The sequence below is a fragment of the Odocoileus virginianus genome, chromosome 14 (genome assembly GCF_023699985.2).
Source record: "Odocoileus virginianus isolate 20LAN1187 ecotype Illinois chromosome 14, Ovbor_1.2, whole genome shotgun sequence".
Taxonomy (NCBI): domain Eukaryota; kingdom Metazoa; phylum Chordata; class Mammalia; order Artiodactyla; family Cervidae; genus Odocoileus; species Odocoileus virginianus.
In genome coordinates, this window is record NC_069687.1 from 11,876,426 (window position 1) to 11,897,969 (window position 21,544).

Below are 21,544 nucleotides of genomic sequence, written 5' to 3' on the forward strand. Positions count from 1 at the left end.
GTTCAATATTTAAGGCTCTACTGTTGCAATGTTCTGTTTATGTGAACTCATATTTATTAATTTTCACAGAGTTTCTAAGGAGAAATCTCATTAGAATGAAACTGAACAGAATTTAAATTGCAATTCTTGTCATCAATATTTGTTTAAGTTTACCCACTATTGGAAGTCACTTGGCCTGTCTAGAGGAATTGTAAAATGAAAGAAGAGTCCCTCAGTGTCTCCTTCACTAATGAGTGGTGAAGAGGTCCCCACTGGAGTCAAAGGAGTGTCCTCAACCCCTCTTCACTTGGGAAACGAGAGACGCCCCTGCAGAAATCAATGAAGTTAGACCCTTTGGTCTGTATTTCTTCATATACTGAGCAGAGCTGCCCAATACATTTTCTCTATCTTCTACTTCTCTCTATGCAATGAACATGTGGGATCTATGTAACTATGTTTATTTTTATGACGATGGCAGTTAGGAGGGACGTGACAAGCTGAAGACTTTCAGATGCTGGATGCTACTAAGAGCACAGGGGGGCACCCCCAGAACAGGCGTCTCAGAAGAGAAGCATAGGTCCCAGGTACAACTAGAAGGTTGCCCCTCCTTTGTTCCCTTCACGTCCTACTGCAGGACTTACGTTGTCCTGGGACTGGATGGAGCCTGAATTGTACCAAATGTAATGGAGATGTTGTTCGTGCATAAGCCTTGTTTAGAATGTCCATTATTTTGTACTGATTTCAACTCATTTTATTTTAAGTAATTACAACAAAATAAAAACTCCCCCTTGTGAATTCAACTGTAATTCCCTTGGAGACACTTATGGATGCTTACCCACTGGAAAAATTTGCAAAGGATGCCCTATACTTTTCACTGGATTCAGTGGTACAGTCAGTATCAAAATAGCCAACTGGAGTCTTCAATGGTCCTTAATCCATAATACCTGACAGTGTGATACCTTCAGCTATTTTCTCTAAAAATCTCTAAGCCAAATGAATCCCTTCTGTTTTAAGTTGCCCTAAGGCCCCCAGGGACTCCCCACTGACTAAATGCTCCAGGTATGGTTATAATGAGAAAATAAAATGGAACTTGAAACTCTCTCCCTATCTTCTTTTTATTCTTGATTAATTTTAGCATGATTATTAAATTCCTCATGTACTTTGTAAGTATAAGAGGATTTTAGTTGATGGTTGAAAGAGATCAGACTTACATGAAAGCAAAATAATCAACCAAACCATTAGGTGTGATTTTTGAGGCATTAATATTTCATTCTCAAAACATGTACTTGCCTCTCCATCTGCTAAAGACTGTCACTGAATGATGCAGAGACGTGGACCAATAAAGCTGAGAAATTCAATAACTCAAAGAGAAACAGTGGCATACTGTCAGCCTACATTAAATCAAGCATCCCTAGTCAGTCTCTTTCCTGAGGGTCAAAGGGAGAGGGAATACTAAGTCACCTCTGAAGCCAAGTTCAGCCACCAGTGACTGTGTCCACCCCGCCTCATTCATAGGACTCCCTGTCAAGAGCTCCTGAACATTACTGGTGCGTCCTATGCTATAGTTTTCTGTGTTTCTTTTTCTCAAGTTAACATTGTAGGGGGAAAAATGTCCAGCAGCCCACAGAGGACTTAGTATCCTTGTAGAGTCCATGCTTAAGGCCCATACAATTCCAATGGCAGGAGGATTACAGAGAAGAAAGAAACATCCTATGCTTGGCCAGTCCAGCACCAGCTCTTCCCACAGACGAGACTAATAACATCTGGGACTCCTTTTCTGCAGGAAAGACAAGCCCTGTTGACCCAGAGACTCCCTGCTGGCACACATCCTGAAGCCCCACCAAGGAGGCTTACCTTCAGAGGCAACACCTCTCTGTTTATAGAAAAGAAGGAAGCCATGGCCTTGGTCCAGGAACAAAGACCCGCTACATTCCCACACACTCGTTTAGCGGTTTCGATGTTGTAGTCTGCCATTTCGAAGTAAGGATTCAAAAATTCTATCACTTCTTCATTGATTGTGTCTTTCGGGAATTGCTGTGGGAGAATGGAGTGAAATAAAGTTAAAATGCCTTTGTCCACTAAGTCATAATCACATTATGCTCATGATACCACTGAAACAAATGGCTATTTCAGGATATTAGGCAAATAAAATGATACATATATTTAGTATTGCAAATAAAGCAAATATTTAAAGTGTATACATAGTGTGTGTATATATGTATATAATATTTAGCATTTAGCAGCAACCAAATGCTTAACACATTCAGAGAGAGGTTCTATTAAACTCACCTGAAATGTGATGAAAATCAGTTGGACATTAAGCCTTCAGGGTGACGAATTAATTTTTAATCACTGAACTATCAAGATAATGAGAGAATTTTTCTCTTCTGGAGGGATAAAATTTTAAAATAGTAGCAGAAATGGATTAAGAGTACCTTCTTGCATTAAAAGAAAAGACTGACCAATCGGTGGAACTGGATCGTTAAAAATGGTGTTTGATCATCTCAATGAAGATAATTAAATGTTTTCCAAGTAGAAAGAAATGTAGCACCTAAATAATTCAGAGAAATAAGTCTGCACAGAACATACATAGCACAGAGCAAAACTCACCTTTACCCAGACCTCCTTAAAAATGCAAGTTTCTTTTGTGAGACTCAAAAAAATAGTGAAGCCAGAAGAATATTTGGGAGCAATAGAAGGATGGTGCTGACAAAAGGTAAATAGCAAAGTAGCTTCCAAGAACACTGGCTCTGCAGCAGGTATATAAAGCAAGTCCAATGCCACTGCCACATTTTTTGGTGAGTATTTTTTGAGCCCCACCCCCTACCACCACTGCCCTTCCACACACTCATAACCAGATTAATCGCCACCCCCTCTAAACCCAAATAGCATGCTATTCCTTCACAGGGCACTTACATCTCAGAGGCTCATATTTCAATTATCTGAAACAAGTCTGTATGACCCACTGGTTTCAGAAGCTACCTCTTATAGCTGCTGTAAAAGGCCTCACAAGATGCTCTGGCCACAGTAGCCACACGGGCAACATTGAATTAAAAACTGAATGAAACTGAAAAAGACACATACCCCAGTGTTCACTGCAGCACTGTTTACAATAGCTAGGATATGGAAGCAGCCTAGATGACCATTGACAGATAAATGTGGTACATGTACACAATGGGATATTTCTCAGCTATAAAAAGGAATGCATTTGAGTCAGTTCTAATGAGGTGGACAAACCTAGAGCCTATTATACAAAGTGAAGTAAGTCAGAAAAAGAAAGACAAACATTGCATATTAACACATATATATGGAATCTAGAAAGATGGTACTAATGAACGTACCTACAGGGCAGCAATACAGATGCAGACATAGAGAACAGACTTCTGAACACAGTAGGGGGAGAGAAGGTAGAATGATTTCAGAGAGTAGCATTGAAACATATATATTACCATAGATAGCCAGTGGTAATCTGTTGTATGACTCAGGGAACCCAAAGCTGGTGCTCTGGGACAACTTAGAGCGGTAGGATGGGGAGGGAGGGGGTAGGGAGATTAGGGAGGGGGAGATATACGTATACCTATGGCTGATTCATGTTGATGTATGGCAGAAATCATCATAACATTGTGAAGTAATTATCCTTCAACATAAAGTAAAATTTAAAAAAGAAACTATGAAAAAAATTTCAAAAATAAAAACTGAATGAAAGACAGTGCTGAAGTTACTGTGTGGGGTATGAATGGGGATTGGGAATCCCCAGTCAGTTGTCTCAAGATCTAAATATTAAAGATAAAACAACAAAACTTCTAGAAGAAAAGACAGGTGCATTTATTCTACCCTAGATTTACTAAAGATTTACTAAAGCAAAGATTTACTAAACAGAACAAAGAAAGCACTATTAAGGAAAATATTGATAAGCTGGACTATTCTAAACTTAGGAACATCCGCTTATCAAAAGACACAATTACTAGAATGAACATCTAAGGCAGAGAGTGAAAGAAGATATTTGCAAACATACAGATGACAAATTACTCATATTTTACATATAAAGAAACTCTAAAGCTCTAATGCTTATAATGTCTTATATTTGAAAGAGAAACTTCTACTCTGAGAAGATGCTTAAATACAAATTTTAAATATATATGAAGAATATTACTCAGACTTAAAAAAGAAAGAAATTCTGCCATTCATAACAACATGGACAGACCTGGAGGGCATACACTAAATGAAAGAAGTCAGACAGAGAAAGACAAATACTGCCTGTTATCACTTATACGTGGCATTTAAAATAGTCAGACTCACAGAAGCAGAGAGTAGAATGGTGGTAGCTAGGGGCTGGGGAAGGAGGAAAGTGGAAGATGCTGGTCAAAGGTCAAGGGTCAAAGTGTCAGTTACACAAGATGAGACGGTCCTGGGGACCTAATGTACAGCAATGTGAATATAGTTAACAATACTGTATTATATATTTGAAATTAGTTGGGAGACTAGATCTTAGGTGTTCTCACCACCAAAAAAAAAAAAAAAAGGAAAAGAAAAGGAAAAATGGTAACTATGTGAGGTGATAGATATTTAATTGGATATTTATTGGATTTAATGGATGGATTAAACCCAGAGGATCAGATAATTGAATGGCATCATCAACTCAATGGACATGAGTTTGAGCGAACTCCAGGAGATAGTGAAGGACAGGGAACCCTGGTGTGCTGCAGTCCATGAGGTCGCAAAGAGTCAGACACGACTGAGTGACTGAACAACAAATGGATGGACTGTGGTGAAGGCATTTCACAATGCATTAATACAAACATCAAAACCTCAAGTCATACATCTTCATTATAACACATTTTTATCTATCAATTATACCCCAATAAAGATGGAAAACAGTAAGTTAAAAAATATGCATGCAAATTCATTTTCTGTTAAGGGATCCAGACACTCCAATGAAGTCTGAGTCCCGTCTTAGCCCATCATTACTGAACTACCAACCTGCAAATTCTGTAGAAAGTTTCCTGCTGTCATCAGTTTTAAAGATTCCTGCCAGGAAGGAATGGTGCAGCTTTTTTCCAGGTCAATTTTCACCGCATTGACCTTCCTCTGAAACAGCAACAGCACACAATCCATGATCCTCATGATGAGATGAGGGGGTCGGCCTAGCGTGCGGACAGTAGCGATGTCGGAAGGCTTGATGGTCTGGGGAGGAGAGGAGGTCATCATCCAGTCTCAAGACAGAAAAAGTGGACACAAACATTTACTCTCCAAAGACTGCTACAGGAAGTCCCCCACATATGAACAAGTTCCATTGTGAGCACATCTGTAAGTCCAACTTGTTCGTAAGTCCAACAAAGTTGGCCTGGGAACCCAACAAACCCACTCAGCGATACAGTACTGTACTGTAATAGGTTTATAATACTTTTCCCACAAATAATACATAAAAAGCAAACAGATACAAACCACTTTCAATCCTACAGTACGCAGTACCTTGAAAGGTATAGTAGTAACAGAACAACTGGCACACAGGGGCTGGCATAGAGTGAACAGGCAAGAAGTGTCACTGGCTAGAGGAGGGAGAAGGGGTGGGAGATGGTAGAGCTGAAGGATCGTCAGCAACAGGAGATGGAGGGCAAGCTTCGGTTTCACCCATGCCTGACATTGATCGAACCCACGTTGGCATCTTTGAAAGTTCGCAACTTAAACATTCGTATGTAGGAGACAACTGGACTTCAACAGAGGAACACAAGCATTTTTTAAGTTCGCCGCAGTCATGAGGGCTAGAAGCATATTTAATCCCAAAGAAACACACATCCCCACAAGTTCAAATTTTTACAATTCAAAGTGACAGGCAGAGACACAGTGAGAGACGTGTTGGCCAGCTGATAAGGAGCTGTGACTTCTCTAAAATTGTTAACAGCCACTTAGTGTCAGAAAAGGAAGCAATCTGAAAGGAAAAGAATCATCAGCTCTAAAGCAGGTTCCAGGGATTCTCAACCAGGGAAACTCCAGGACTTGCAGTGCTTTTTTTACTCATTAGTTATGTAGGTCAAGAATCTGCCTCTCTCTCTTACAGCTCATCACAGTGGACCGACACCAGCGGGTAGCCTCGGGGCTGCCAGTTGCATAATTAGAGGTTTCTTAGCTGGAAACTGACCTTTAGAAGATGGAACACGAGCAATCGGAATTTCACTAAGCTCTTAGAAAAGTGCTGCTCCATACAAAGATTCTTATACAGTGAATTACTTAACAGTCACATAGACCTGTTGTGGTCAATAATAATTGTTCTATCAGTCCTATCAATGGAATAAGCATTGGAAACAAAAATAAGCATCTGATACTGTCCTATTTCTAGGACATACTGCACCTTCATTCCTTCTAGGCTTTGCAGACCTTCCGTCTGATTTCCATTTGCAACCCTCCTGTCAACGGAAGGAACCCCATGAACTTCTTATCAAAGCTAATGATCTTTTCTCTGAGAATTTCGGGGAAAATAAGAAGAAAAGAAAACCACTGAACCTGGTAATTAGAAAGGTAACTATCTACTTTGAAAAGGGTTGTTTCAGTACACTAGCATTTGTGAATTCTAGACAGCTGGAAGTGAAGGAGAATTTGTGGATTAAAAAAAAAAAAAAACTGGAAATGGCAGACAGACCTTAATTTGAGATATTTGGCTATAAAAGAGAAAGGAGAGAAACATAATAGCTGCCAATAGGGAAAGCAGGATCAAATTAAAGTGGATATAAAAGAGCCTGACATGCTTACTTCACTTTAGCTTTTTGTTTTAAAATTTATTTTATCAAAGTATAGTTGATTTATAATGTTGGATTAGTTACAGGTGCATAGTATACTGATTCAGTTATAAATATATACATATATACACACACACACACAACAGTTTGCATCCTCTAACCCTAAATCCCAATCCAGCCCTTGCCCAGCATTTTAGCAACCACGAGTCTATTCTCTGCGTCTGTTTCTGTTTCATAGATAAGCTCATTTGTATCCACATATAAGTGATACCATACAGTATTTGTCTTTCTCTTTCCAACATATTGCACTTAATATGATAATCTCTAGGTAGGTCCATCCATGTTGCTGAAAATAGCATATTTCATTCTTTTCATGGCTAAGTAATGCTCCATTGTATATATGTACCACATCTTTTTTATACTTATCTGTTGATGGACATTTAGGTCACTCCCATGTCTTGGCTATTATAAATAGTGCTTCAGTGAAAACTGAGATGCATATATATTTTCAAATTATAGTTTTCTCTATGTATAATGCCCAGAAGTGAGACTGTGGGATCACAGGGTAGCTCTGTTTTTAATTGCTAAGGAACCTTCATATTGTTCTCCACAGAAGCTGTACCAATTTACATTTCCACTGACAGTGTGGGAGGGCTCCTTTTTTTCCACACCCTCTCTAGCATTTATTATTTGTAAGACTTTTTGCTGATGGCCATTCTGACTGGTGTGAAGTGATATCTCATTGCAGTTTTGATTTGAATTTCTCTAATAATTAGTAATGTTGATCATCTTTTCATGTTTCTGTTGGCCATTTGTATGTCTTCTTTGGAGAAACCTCTATTTAGATCTTGTGCTCACTTTTTGATTGGGTTTTTTTTAATTGAGTTGTATGAGTTGTTTGTATATTTTGAAAATTAACCCTTTATTGGTCTCATAATTTGCAAATATTTTCTGTCTGTGGGCTGTCTTCATTTTGTTTATGGTTTCCTTTGCTGTGCAAAAGCTTATAAGTTTGACTAGGTCCTATTTGTTTATTTTCCCTTTAGCTTTAAAAGGGGGGAGTCTCAAATAGACTCAGACTCAATTATGTTGGGGACCCAAGTAAAATGAATTGGGGACGGGGGTATAGCTGAAGTTCAACCTATTTCAGCTAAATATTAGATTCCTCTTTTTCTACAGGCAAAAAAATATGACTATTACATATGTGTGCATATATATATATATATGTATGTATGTATGTATGTGTATGTATATATATATATATATGTTATTACCCAAAACAGTCAGGTCAGATTAGCAGTGAGATAAGAACAGACACATTCTTTGATGTTACTTTATTTGTTTTGTAGATTTGCATGGTTGATGCCAAGACAGAGTTTGAGTGTACCTGGAATTTCTTAGTATGAATTGGTAGTACCGGATTTCAAAACTTACAAGGAGGCAATAAGATGAAGTCAGAACCAATGAAGGAAATTATTGAAAACCTCCCCCACATACCCCATCACCTTACCCCTATTCCCAGATATTTCTGCATTGATGACATTGCTGAATATTTTAGTGGTATAGAGTACTAAATTAGGAGGATATTGGAAAATATTTTATAACATTAAAAGAAATGTCAAGCTTTTGAAATCTTATGAAAATGCAGACCTGTAAGAACTGAGACACCATATGCTCAGTTCCTATAATGCTGTTAGTATCACAAGTCCAATAAAGGTTTAGAAGTTTCTTTACACTATCCTTGTCTTCTCTCTATTGATCAAAGACCCTCAGTGGTGCCAGAGTGTCTTAAAACAAGCAGGGGAAGGATGATGCTCAGGATCTTAAAGAGATATCTGCACTCATGTTCACTGCTGTATTATTCACAATGGCCAAGACATGGAAGCAATGCAAATGTCCATTGATGGATGAGTGGATAAAGAAAATGTGGTATTTACATCCAGTGGAATATTATTCAGGCTTAAATAATGGAAATTCTGCTATTTGCAGAATTTACACCCAGTATGGATGGTCCTGGAAGATATTTTGTCAAGTGAAATAAGCTAAACATGAAGGACAAATACTGCATGATCTCATTTATATGTGAAATCTCAAATAAACTCATTGAAGCAGAGAGTAGAATGGTGGTTGCCCAGGTATGGAGGAAGAAGGAAATGGAAGGTGATGGTGAAAGGGTACAAAGTTTTAGTTATGCAAGATAAATTCTAGAGATCTACTCTACAGCACAGTGCCCACAGTTATCAATACTTTACTGTATACTTGAAATTTGTCAATGGGTAGATCTTCAGTTGTATACATGCATGCCAATGTTCATAACAGCACTATTTGCAGTAGCCAGGACACAGAAGCTACCTAAACGTCTATCAACAGAGGAGTGGATAAAGAAGATGTGGTCACATACACAGTGGAATACTAATCAGCCATAAAAAAGAATGAAACTGGGTCATTTGTAGAGATGTGAATAGACCTTCAGAGTGTCATACAGAGTGAAGTAAGTCAGAAAAAGAAACATAAAAATCATATATTAATCCATATATGTGGAATCAAAAAAAAAACGGTATAGATGATCTTATATGCAAAGCAGAAATAGAGACACAGAACTAGAGAACAAATATATGGATACCAAGGGGGAAAGGAAGGATAGGAGGAATTGAGAGATTAGGATGGACACATATACACTACTGATGAGCAGGTAACTGGTGAGAACCTACTGTATAGCACAGGGAACTCTGCTTAATGCTCTGTGGTGACCTAAATGGGAAGGATGTCCAAAAGGGAGGGTACATATGTAAACGTATGGCTGATTCATTTTACTGTAAAATAGAAACTAACACAAACTGTAAAGCAACTGTACTCCAATAAAAATAAATAAATAAAAATTTTAAAGAAAAACATTAATAAAGGGAGCAGGAGGAAACTTTGAGAGTTGATGGATGTGTCTATGGCCTTGAAGGTGGTGGTGGCTTCACAGGTGTGCACTCATCCCAAACTCACCAAGCCAAACATACTAAATACATGTGGCCTTTTGTGTATCAATCATAACTTCATAAATCGGTCTTTTAAAAGTGGGACTGGGGAAGATGAGGTACCCACCAATCTGAGAGGCTAAGGACCCTGGAAGACTTCATGGATTAAGGAGGACAGTTTAGCTGGTGCAAGAAGGAATGAAGAAACAGTAAGGAAAGATATATCACCTGTATGAATGGTGTTAAACTTTGGAAAGATAAGAAAGGAAGGCAACATCTTCATTGTCTCTAAAGAGTAAAAATTCTTTTATATGATATGTTATATACAAACTCAGAAAGCTTAAAGACTTAACTTGGATCAAAAAAATTTTAAGTGTTTCAGGAAGTGTGCTAAGGTAGCAAAAAGATAGTAACTACATCACATAATAATGCAAGTTCAATTGAGGTTATATAACTTGAATTAGCAATGGACAAGTCAGCAGTGTTCCATTTCTCCAGCCACTTTCTAAGCCAAGAGTCAATAACATAGGGAATAGATGAGTAGACTATGGATTTTATTCCCCTGACCAGGGATTGAACTGCACCTGCTGCATTGGAAGTGCAGAGTGTTAACAACTGGACCACCAGGGAAGAAATAGTAAAAACAATCTTGAGTCCAAAACATCTCAAATTAGACCATTCTCAAAAAGGGCCAGCCCTTGAAGATATGGCCTACTTCAATAGATTCAACATATTTTCCCAGAATCCAACCTCGTTTCTAATTTCATCATTTATGATATTGCCACATAATTGCATTGTGTTGGAAGCCTGGTCAAAGCCTGACCTGAATGCGCAGCACTAGATCAGTAGTCCTTTGTTTGGATAATTTATATGTACACTCAGAGAAAGCTGTATCTTACTAACCTACTCCAACGTCCTCAATGAATGAGTGAAAAAAATATTTTAGAAATTCTGTGTGACTTTTCCAATGTCACACAGCTTATTGGTGACAGAGTTGAAATGAGAAGCTAGCACCCAGACCACTATTATACGGCACTGCCTATCACTTGTGAGTGAGAAGATAACATGTGAAGTGCCACGTGCAATATCTTAAAAAAAAAACAGCAAATAACATCTCCAAGCAGAATATATCACTTGAAATCATTGCAGTAAAGAGAGCTTTGGTCTGAAGCAGTAGAACATTTCTTCGTTCTTATTCATCTTTTCTGCCTAATCTTCCTCCAAGGCCCTAGAAGATGACATCTGTTATATCACAAAGATGTACCTGCAAGGCTGCTTCTGCTTCTTCTAATGCTGGCTTTGCTGCTTCCAGTTTTTCCTCAGCAGTGGCTTTATCCTTCGAGATGCTGTCGACAATGGCCTGGGCTTTGTCCTTCACCTTCTGGACCTCAGCTTTGACCTTTTCAGCAGCCTGTGCTTTCATAGTCACTTCTTTTAAGACCTAATTCAACATGAAAACCAAAAAAAAGTACATCAAAAATCACCCAGCTCAAAATGCACATTTTTGCCTGGATTTGTTGATTTTGTCCACTTACACAATTTTTCATACATAGAATTAAGAGTATGGTACTTTTTAAAATTTTTATTGAAGTATAGTTGCTTTCAATGTTGCGTTAGTTTCTACTATACAGCAAAGTGAATCAGCTGTATGTATAAATACATCCCTACTTTTGTGGATGTCTTTCCCATCTAGGTCATCACAGAGCATTGAGTTCCCTGTGCTATACCGTAGGTTCTCATCAGTTACCTATTTCATTCACAGCATCACTGGTGTGTATATATGGTATTATAATGGAAATAAATCATTTGCACTTCCATGATTACAACTAAGAGAAGAAGCATTCACATTTGTGAATTGGGAATTCAAAACAAATATGGTTCATGTGTCAATGTCTACCCACCGTGTCAGCTTTATCATTGGCCACTTGGAGCTCCTTTTCTTTCACTTCTAGTTCTTTGCTCAGAGCTGCAACAGACTCTGAAGCTTCTTTTAGCTTTTCCAATCCAGTATTCATTCTGAGATTAAAAATCCAAGGCGAGGGGAGTGTTAACATGTGTGGTTCTTGGCCACATTTTCTAAGTACTGGTCTACTGATGTAGATGGTAATGATCATATTTGAAGAATACTGTATATACAATAGCAAGCCCAAGAGGGCTTGACAAAAAGAGTAAATGTCTAGGCTTGATTTCAGACTAAAGTCACATGTCAGTTCTTCATAGACTAAATGTGAAAAGAGTGAGTCTGCTAAGAACACTGCATGATATGAGGAATAACAGTGTCAACAATCTGTCTCATGCAAGAAACATGCTTAATAAACTTTAGCTAAATGACAACAGACTTCAATTTCTTGAAACCCTATCATGGAGGAAGGGAAATAAAAAACTTCTTTTTTTCTAATGAGACCAATGATATTAAAAGAAGGAAGATTTGTGATCAAGGAAAGAAACAAATTTAAAGCCATCGAACTGCCTCGTGAAGGGATCAGCTGCCTGTTTGACTCTAAAATAATGTGATCTTAAAAACAGGGGTTCTTAGAGTCATTTAGTCCAACCACTCATCCAGGGGTCCCTTAGGTAGCAACCTTGGCTGCTTCTTGGCTGTATTCAGGCAGAAGACATAAGTGTTCATAAAACAGCAAAGCAGAGCTGGGAACAAATTTCAGTGAAGTAAGGTATTTGCTTTGCAGAGAACACATGTATCAAGCAGACTCTTCTATCCCAGACACTCAGAACGTGTGGGAACAAAGGGATGAGGGGAGGGGGGAGGGGATGTCTGTATTCTCAGCTTTTTTCCAAGCTCAAGGTTTCTATTACTACCATCCAATACTGTACAAACTGGTAGGCCACAAGAAAACTCGGCAATATTTAATCCTATTGGGCAAAAATAAAGCCACTAGCAACTATGGAATAATCCTTTGAACAAACTTGAAAGGAAGGTTTCTCAACCTCAGCACTAATGGTTTTCGAGGCTGGAAAACTCTTTGCAAGGACTTCCCAGATGGCTCAGTGGTAAAGAATCTGCCTGCCAACGCAGGAGATGTAAGTTCAGTTCCTCGGTCAGGGAGATCTCTGGAGGAGGAAATGGCAACCCATCCAGTCTTCTTGCCTGGGAAGTCCCATGGACAGAGGAACCTGGCAGTCTAGTCCAGGGAGCTGCAACATCAAAATTCTACATGATGAGGATTGTCCGGTGCACTGTGAGGATATTTAGCACATCCCTGACCTCTGACTCTTGATGCCAGTAGTACCTCTCAACCACTCCCCATGCCCCCGCCCTAGTTCTAACAAACAAAAATGTCTCCAGTCATTGCAAAATGTCTCCTTGGAGCAAATTGGCCCCTAGTTGAGAGCCGCTGCTTTACAATAACTTCATATACGACCCTCACACTTACCTGGTGGCCAGAGTTTGCACCTCCACACGCTTCTCTCCATATATGGACTTATAGCCCTGAATAAAGGAGAGGTACGACTTGGGAGTCACGTGGGTAGGACGTCGGAGTCTCTGGAAATAATCCACACACTTCTCGGCCACCCCGTCCTGGAAGGAGCCCATGCACTCAACGACTGCCTTCTTGGTTTCCAAACTGCAGTCAGTGTCACAGGCAGAGAGGAAGTGTTCAGACACTGGAAAGAATAAAGAGAGCTGCATGTGAAATGTGAAAGTGAATGATCACTTTAAAAGCTAACTGCCTTGAGTCACAGACGTAAAAAACAAGTCTACGGCTACCGGGGAGGAAAGAGGGAAGAGTGAATTGGGAGATTGGGATTGACATAGACGTATTACTATGTAGAGAATAGATAATTTATAAGAACCTGTTGAATAGCACAGAGAACTCTATTCAATACTCTATAACGACTTATACGGGATGAGAATCTAAAAAAAGGTGGATAAATGTTTACATATAACTGATTCACTTTGCTGTATAACAGAAACAAACAAAACATTGTAAATCAACTACATTCCAAGAAATAAAAATGTTAAGTTAACTGGCTATTTAAAAAACTTAAGACAGTTCTTAGGAATGCATGCCATGTTTATAGTCCTAACTAGGTAGATATATGTCAGCATTTTTGGCCCCAAGCCTATGACATCAACAATTTTATTTTTTCTTTCACGTACAAAACTGTGACAGACTTTAAGCCTATCATAAGTCTTTGTTTTCTGGTACGTGTACAAAGAAGTCTCATACACAGCTGCAGGTTCTGGTCAGCTGCCAGCCTATTTTATGGTTTACATAAGGATGAAAGTGGTACAAATAACTCAGAAATCAGTGCCACCTGGTGCTCATATTTAACAACCCCATTTATTTTTTTTTTTTTTGCTCAGAACCTTCCATAACCTTAATTCCCCCTGGCTGTGACTGCATTTGGCATGTGCAATGTTCGGCACTAAATTTTTTTATGCCCTGGCCATCTTATTCTTAAATGTGGCACCTGGCCATCTGTAGTCAATTCTAATTTATGGTATCCTTTAAAAATGTATGAGTAAAAATCTTCTGTTGTAGACCTTTATCCTCCCAACAGTGCCGAAGATGGGACCAATTCTAAAACAGCATTTATTATAATAAGACCTGGTCATCAAGTCAGAGCAAATCCATCATCACATACACACAGCATGTGTGCTGAACACCTACCACTATGAAACTTGGTCTCAATCCCAAGGAATTTACAAGGCTTATACATAACATAGTTAAAGTTTATCATAAACACCTTTATTTATCTTAGGAAAAAATGGTCTATGGATTTCCTTTAAAAGTGCTAATAGTATTGAATAATGTACATAAGAATTACAAATAGAAATACAGCCAGCAAGAAGGGAGGAAAAGAGAAGGAATCAAGTGAACAAACCTATCAGGTGATGGTTAGCAAAGAAATGAAAAATGGAATCTTCTCAGTATTAGTGAAAGCTGCTCAGTCGTGTCCAACTCCTTGTGACCCCATGGACTATACGGTCCATGGAATTCTCCAGGCCAGAATACTGGAATGGGTAGCCTTTCCCTTCTCCAGGGGATCTTCCCAACTCAGGGATGGAACCCAGGTCTCCCACATTGCAGGTGGATTCTTTACCAGCTGAGCCACAAGGGAAGCCCAAGAATACTGGAGTGGGTAGCCTATCCCCTCTCCAGGGGATCTTCCCAACCCAGGAATCGAATCAGGGTTTCCTGCATTGGTGGATTCTTTACCAACTGAGTTATCACCAGCTGAGTTATCAGGGAGTAATTGATAGCTAAATTAAGTTCTTAATGCCATAACTGTGAGACCATTTACATCTGTGTAAATAATAGAAACAGTTTATCAATTGGGTTATAAATAGAGTTTAACATATACACTGAAAGGTAATATATTAAGACACTTGGAAGCTATATTTTTTTCACATAATTTAAGCAAACACTATAAAGAACAACTTAAGTTCTAGGAAGTTTAAGTCTAGTCATTGAAAACACATGAACAATTCTTGCCTATGACAAATTGTAGGTTTTAACCATGATGGCGGCATCATTCACTATGTGCCAGGCATGATACCAAGTCTTTCATTTGGCATTAAGGGATATTCTCAGAAATGTTCCCACTTTCTGAAAACTTTCTTGTATTGGGTTAGCTGAAAAGTTCATTCAAGTTCTTCTATAATATATTGTAGAAAAATTCAAGTGAACTTTTTGGCCGACCCAATATTTACCATGTAATAATTTTTAACCTTCTTATGTAAACTGATAGTATCAACTGTTGTTATTGTTTAATCACTAAGTCAAGTCCAACTCTTTTGCGACCCCATGGACTGTAACCCACCAGGTTCCTCTGTCCATGGATTTCCCAGGCAAGAATACTGGAGTGGGTTGCCATTTCCTACTCCAGGATATCTTCCCAACCCAGGGATCGAACCCACGTCTCCTGCATTGGCAGGCAGATTCCTTACTACTGAGCCACCAGGGAATCCCCATAATATCAATAACGATGACTTTTTTCATTATTTAGCAAGTTGTCTTTGTGTCTATCCAAAAAGTCAAAGGAAAAATTGGAATGGAATCTAAGTATATGTTTCCATAGACCCATAATCTCTGATGCAGGGAAGGTTAAAAAAGGAACATTTCCTCTTAGGGTGACCCAAGCCTGCTAAGACTCAGACAAAAGGGCATGGAAAACACTTCTGTTGTCTTCAATGTCCAATTACCAAGGAACCAAGGCCAGTTTGGGGACCCACCTTTAGGCTGCTGTCTGAGGCGGGTGGAGGTTTGCTCACGTCACTTGGTGTAGAACACAGTGATGGGTATGTGGGACAGAAGGGAAGACACTGGCCTCAGTCCCTGAATTTTCCTGACCTGGAAATTTTCAAATTTCCAATTCATTTGGATTCAAAGAACTAAAGTAATAAAGTGAGGAGGGCACATGAGTTGCCTATCCAGTAGCCATCCCCTGTCTTTTAGTAACAAAAGAATCCTAAATTTGCTCAGAGTAGCAATCCACCCAACTAAAAGTCTTTGATTCCCCAAACTCTCTTATAACTGGAGGTGACCCAGTTCTGGCCAAAAACATGCAGACATAAGTCCCTGGGGAAGAACCCTGTCCCAAATAAGAGACAAAGCTTCATGTGTCACCAACAGACATATAGCCCTGAGATGCAGCAGCCCTCTGGGGCCTGCAAGAACAGGAGCCTGACCCTAAGGCTGACAGCAAGCTAGGCACAAGGTCACCAGTTGTATTCTAGGCTGCACATCTCTGTACTTCCTTGGTAGCAGGAAAAAGAAAAAATTAAATAAAAACCTTGTTTACACCAAAAATAAAATTAAAAACTTGCTTATGCCACTACTGCTCTGGTTTTCTCTTACAGCCAAACACATAATTAATGCTACTTTCAGAGGGAAAAGATATCTAATCCTGGCAGATCCTAAATCACAAAACTTTATCAATTAATCCTTAGAATATCCGTAAGTGATGGATATCACTATGTATCTTTTAAAGATAAAGAAAATGAGGCTTACAGAAGTTTGCTTGCAGGAAGGAGCATCTGAATTCAAAGCCAAAGATGATGAATTCCAACGCCTAAAGCACCTTGATTTAGAAATTCAAATACAGCAAAACTTTATAGAGTCTTTAGAGTGTTAAACAACATTTTTTATTGAAGCTCAAAGTTCAACAGTATCTTCTGACTAACGTGCTTCATAAACTAAATATGCTAATTGTTCTGGGAAACAGCAGGGACTATTGCGGTTAGTATTTCTTTCTGAGCGATTATTAAGTGCAGTTGCCTCATTTCTCTTTACGCTCCATTGTTACTTGCAAGCAGTTGCAGAAGCAGTGGTGTCTGACTCATAAGGTGGAAATCTTATACATTATATTAATAAATCAAGTAATATTTTTGAAAGAGGGCCAGTTTATATATATAATTAAAATGGCCTTCTTTGAAAAGAAATATATGCCATATATATGCCATTGACTTCATTGAGACATTAGTTACAAATAAGGATGGCCTATTTTAATAACAATGTGCTTATTTAAAACGGAGCCCAATAGGACATTAATAATTATCTTCACCTTGGAGAAATCCGAGTGAACTGAATTTAGTAGTGACTTTGGAATCACAGACTTTCATTAAAAAACACAATATCATCAGAATAAAGATAATAGGGATACTTAGAAACAATTCAAAACAACTCCATATTAAGCTAAAAACAAAGATTTGCCAAAATGAAGATTACTAAATGGTGGGAAGGCCAAGGATTTTATAATATAAAATAAAGCATATTTTTCTTTAAATGTTTCATCTAGAGATTCAGTCCATTTAAATTCATGCATATAAAGAATTTCATTTTTTTCAGAAGCAATATAATTACTATAAAATCTTGTATTTGTGGTATGTGTGAAATAAAGAGGAAGACACTTGGCTTATTCTGAGTATCTTTAAATTAGAAAAATACTCTAAACAATAAGAATAAACTATTCAAAAAAGAAAATAATACTATTCATAATAGCACCAGAAAATAAAATACTTAAAAATAAATTTCACCAATAATAGTGTGAAAGACTTGTACTGAGAACTATAAAACACTAATGAAAAATTTACAGTAGATATAAATATATAAAAACACATTATACGTTCACAAGTTGGAAGAATTAATATTGTCAAAATGTCTATAGCACCCAAAGTAATTTACAGATTTCATGAAATTGCTATCAAAATTCCAATGACATTTTATATAGAAATAGAAAAATTAATGCTAAAATTCTTATGGAATCACAGAAGACTCCCAATAGCCAAAGCAATTTTTAGCAAGAACAAATCAGAATCACTTCCTGTATCAAAATGTATAACCAACCTACAAAAATTAAAGCAGCATGATAAACACAGGCATGTAGATCAATGGGGCAGAATAGAGAGCCCAGAAATAAACTCACACACATACAGTCATGTGATTTTTAACAAGGGAGCCAAGAATATTAACACAATAGTCCAGTAAGTTAGACAGAGAAAGAAAAATATCATATGATATCACTTATATGTGGAATCTAAAAAAAAGAAAAATTATACAAATGAACTTAGTTACAAAACAGAAAGAGACTCGAACACAGAGAAAACCAAAGGGGAAAGCTCATGGGGAAAGAAAAATTAGGAATTTGGCAATAACATATACATCTGGAGGAGGAAATGGCAACCCACTCCAGTATTCTTGCCTGGAGAATTCCACGGACAGAGGAGCCTGGTGGGCTACATACAGTCCATGGGGTCGCAGAGAGTTAAACATGACTGCACGACTATCGCTCATGCACTCAGTAAACACACTACTACATATAATATAGATAAACAAGGGCCTACTGTATGGCACAGGGAATTACAATCAATATGTTGTAATAACTTACATGTGAAAAGAATCTAAAAAATAATATATAAATGTATATGTAACTGAATCACTTTGTTGTACACCTGAAACTAACACAACATTGTAAGTCAATTATACTTCAATAAAAAATAAAAAGTAGAAGTAAACCACAATATTATATAACCTCATACCTGTTAGGGTATCTATGATCGAGGAAAAAAAGGTAAGTGTTTGCCAGGAAGCAGAGAAATGAGAACCCTTGTATACTATTAGTGGGAATGTAAATTGGTACAGACACTATGAAAAACAGGAAATTTCTCAAAAAATTCAAAATAAAACTACCGTATGATCCAACAATCCCACTTCTGGTTATATATCCAAAGAAAGTAAAACCAAGATCCTGAACAGATACCTGTACTTCCATGTTCACTGTAGCATTATTCACAATAGCCAAGACATGGAAACAGTGTAAGTGCCATCCATGGATGAATGGGTAAAGAAAATGTGATACTTACATACAATGGAATATTATTCAGCCTTTAAAAAAAGAGAAGGAAATTCTGCCATGTGCAAAAACATGGATGAACCTGGAAGGCATTATGCTGAGTGATATAAGCCAGACCACATGAACAAAAGCTACATGATGTCACTCACATAAAGAATCTAAAATGGTCAAATCACAGAAGCAGAGAGTAGACTGGTGGCTGCCAGGGGCTAGGAGGAGAGGGAAATGGGGACGTGTTAGACAAAAGGTACAAAGTTTCAGCTATACAAAATGACTAAGTCCTACAGATCGCCTGTATGCCATTGTGCCTAGAGTTAACCTACTGTACCATACAGTTAAGATCTTGCTAGGAGGACAGATCTTACGTTAAGTGTCCTTATCCCTAAATAATCATTATCATCTTCATCATTTAAGGGAGGAGCACTCAGGGAGAATGGGAGAAAGAGGGTACTGGGTGGGAAGAAAAAGGCCACATTCAAGAATCAAGAAGAATGGAGCAGGAGGAAAGAGTGACCTCACGTGAGGATGGGAAGGCAGACAGAACCAGTTCTTCCCAGCCTCGAAGGCCACACTAGAGAGAGACTGACTGTGCTTTTTCCTAAGGGCAGTGGAAGGTTTTAATTAGAAAGCAGTGTGATCAAGTTTATGTTTTCATCACTGTTCCACAATGTGAGATGGATGAGAGACAGGTGAGAGAGGAGGAGAGATCATTAGAAAGCTATTTGAGTTTTCCAGGTGAGTTACAATGAAAGCTTGGCCCAGGATGCCCCTGAAAGGGAAAGAGTTGGATAGATTCCACCATATTTAGCAGATAAAGTTGGCATAACTTAGTGATGGAGCAGACTTGAGAGCTGAAGAAAGGTGTTAAAGACAAAGAACTCTCAGACTGTCGAGTTTCACAAACAAATGTGGGACTCCGTAAGAGAGACTGACCTGAAGAGACCCAGTTCAGTCTTAGACATTTTGGGTTTAAGGAGCCTATGAAACATCAACGAGACTGTGTCAAGCAGGCAGTTGAGTGCACAGATTTCAAGCCAGGGGACATATGATACCAGAGATAAAAAATTGATGGGGCCTATTACACAGGAGGCTGTGGATGAGCTTGCCAGGGAAGAAAGCTGGAGGGAAGAAATGAGTCTGCCTTGCCCTCCAATATGCCTGGCTCCATAAATGGCATGTGAAGCTCAATAAACATGTTCGGAATAAATGAACAAATAGGTGATGCCTGAGAGTCAGGACACTTGCTAGGAGCTGAGGACATAGAAATAAAAGTTTCCCTGCCCCCCATGCAATCCTGGCTTAGGTTGATGCAAAGAGATTTAAAAGAAGAGGGCAGATTGTGAGAAATCAACAATGTCTTGGGATAGAAGGGATAACTGAAATGAAGACTTGCTAGGAAGGGCTCCATAATTTAAATGACATCATCATAATTATAGTATATTACGGTATTTGTCACCTGAAATTGTTATCTTTATCGTTAGTAATAATACCTTACATAACAGTCTACAAAGCACTTGCATGCCAATTATCATATTTCACAGTATACTTGAATGTAGCTCTTACATACTGTGGTTTTGTGCTCTGCATTTATATCTTACTTCAAAGAATTTTAAAGTTTTATCCTTAGTTGTATTGACATTTTAATAGGATTTAAAATTTTTAAATCATCGGCATTTTCTCAAATCTTATAAGAGGGAACACTGTACATCGGTATTTCAAACATATTAAAGTATTCTATGTTTAAAAGACATAGATCAGAAAACCGTTATTACTGAGAGTAGAGTGCTAAGAATAAAATGTCAGCAGTAAAAGAATCCACCTGCAATGCAGGAGACTCGGGTTTGATCCCTGAGTTGGGAAGCTCCTCTGGAGAAGGAAATGGCACCCCACTCCAGTATTCTGGCCTGGGAAATCTATGGACAGAGGAGCCTGGTGGGCTACAGTGCAGGGGGTCACAAAAGAGTTGGACATGACTTAGCCACTAAACCATCACCACCACTATATATATACTATGCATATATATTGACTATAGCTATTGGCTTCTTGCACCTCTGATAATTCCTTCAGCTCCATTGTCCCCAGTTTTCCATGTATAATGAGTGGGAGATAGTGAATCAGTTATTCTCCCACTGGGAACCGCAGAGCTAGGGAGGGAGGCATTGTCGAAGCCGGTAACAGGGCCATGAAAGGATGAGGCTTCAGAATCCTTCCTCCCCTCTGCTTCTCACTGTTTTATCTATTAGGGCTACCTGCCATGTTTTACTGGAAAATAAGCCTCTTCTTAATTATTATGAAGACACATTAATAAAAAGTCTGAAAACAACTGCCCTGAATCAGGGTTCTCCTGAAGTCTTGATAGGTCAAAGGTGAGGCTCAACTATCTCCACCTTTTAAAATAGCCACAGACACTTTCTCACCAAAAGCTGAAAAAACCATAAACTGAAGGAACACTCTCTAACATCTCCTATACAACTTTCATGTTCAATTGCATTTACAGACTAAGAGAAGCATTCATGTTCCACAGGATGAAGGATTAAACATAAGCAG

At 38.4% G+C, this 21,544-nt stretch overlaps 1 protein-coding gene across 1 annotated transcript in view; it reads right to left on the reverse strand.

Annotated features, from left to right (window-relative positions):
- Positions 1 to 21,544, reverse strand: part of DNAH5 (dynein axonemal heavy chain 5) — a 239,614-nt gene that overhangs the window by 71,064 nt on the left and 147,006 nt on the right. Inside the window, 5 exon segments of the mRNA XM_070476407.1 lie at positions 1,834 to 2,013; positions 4,960 to 5,163; positions 10,944 to 11,120; positions 11,581 to 11,695; positions 13,072 to 13,303. Coding sequence (XP_070332508.1) covers positions 1,834 to 2,013; positions 4,960 to 5,163; positions 10,944 to 11,120; positions 11,581 to 11,695; positions 13,072 to 13,303 — 908 coding nt within the window.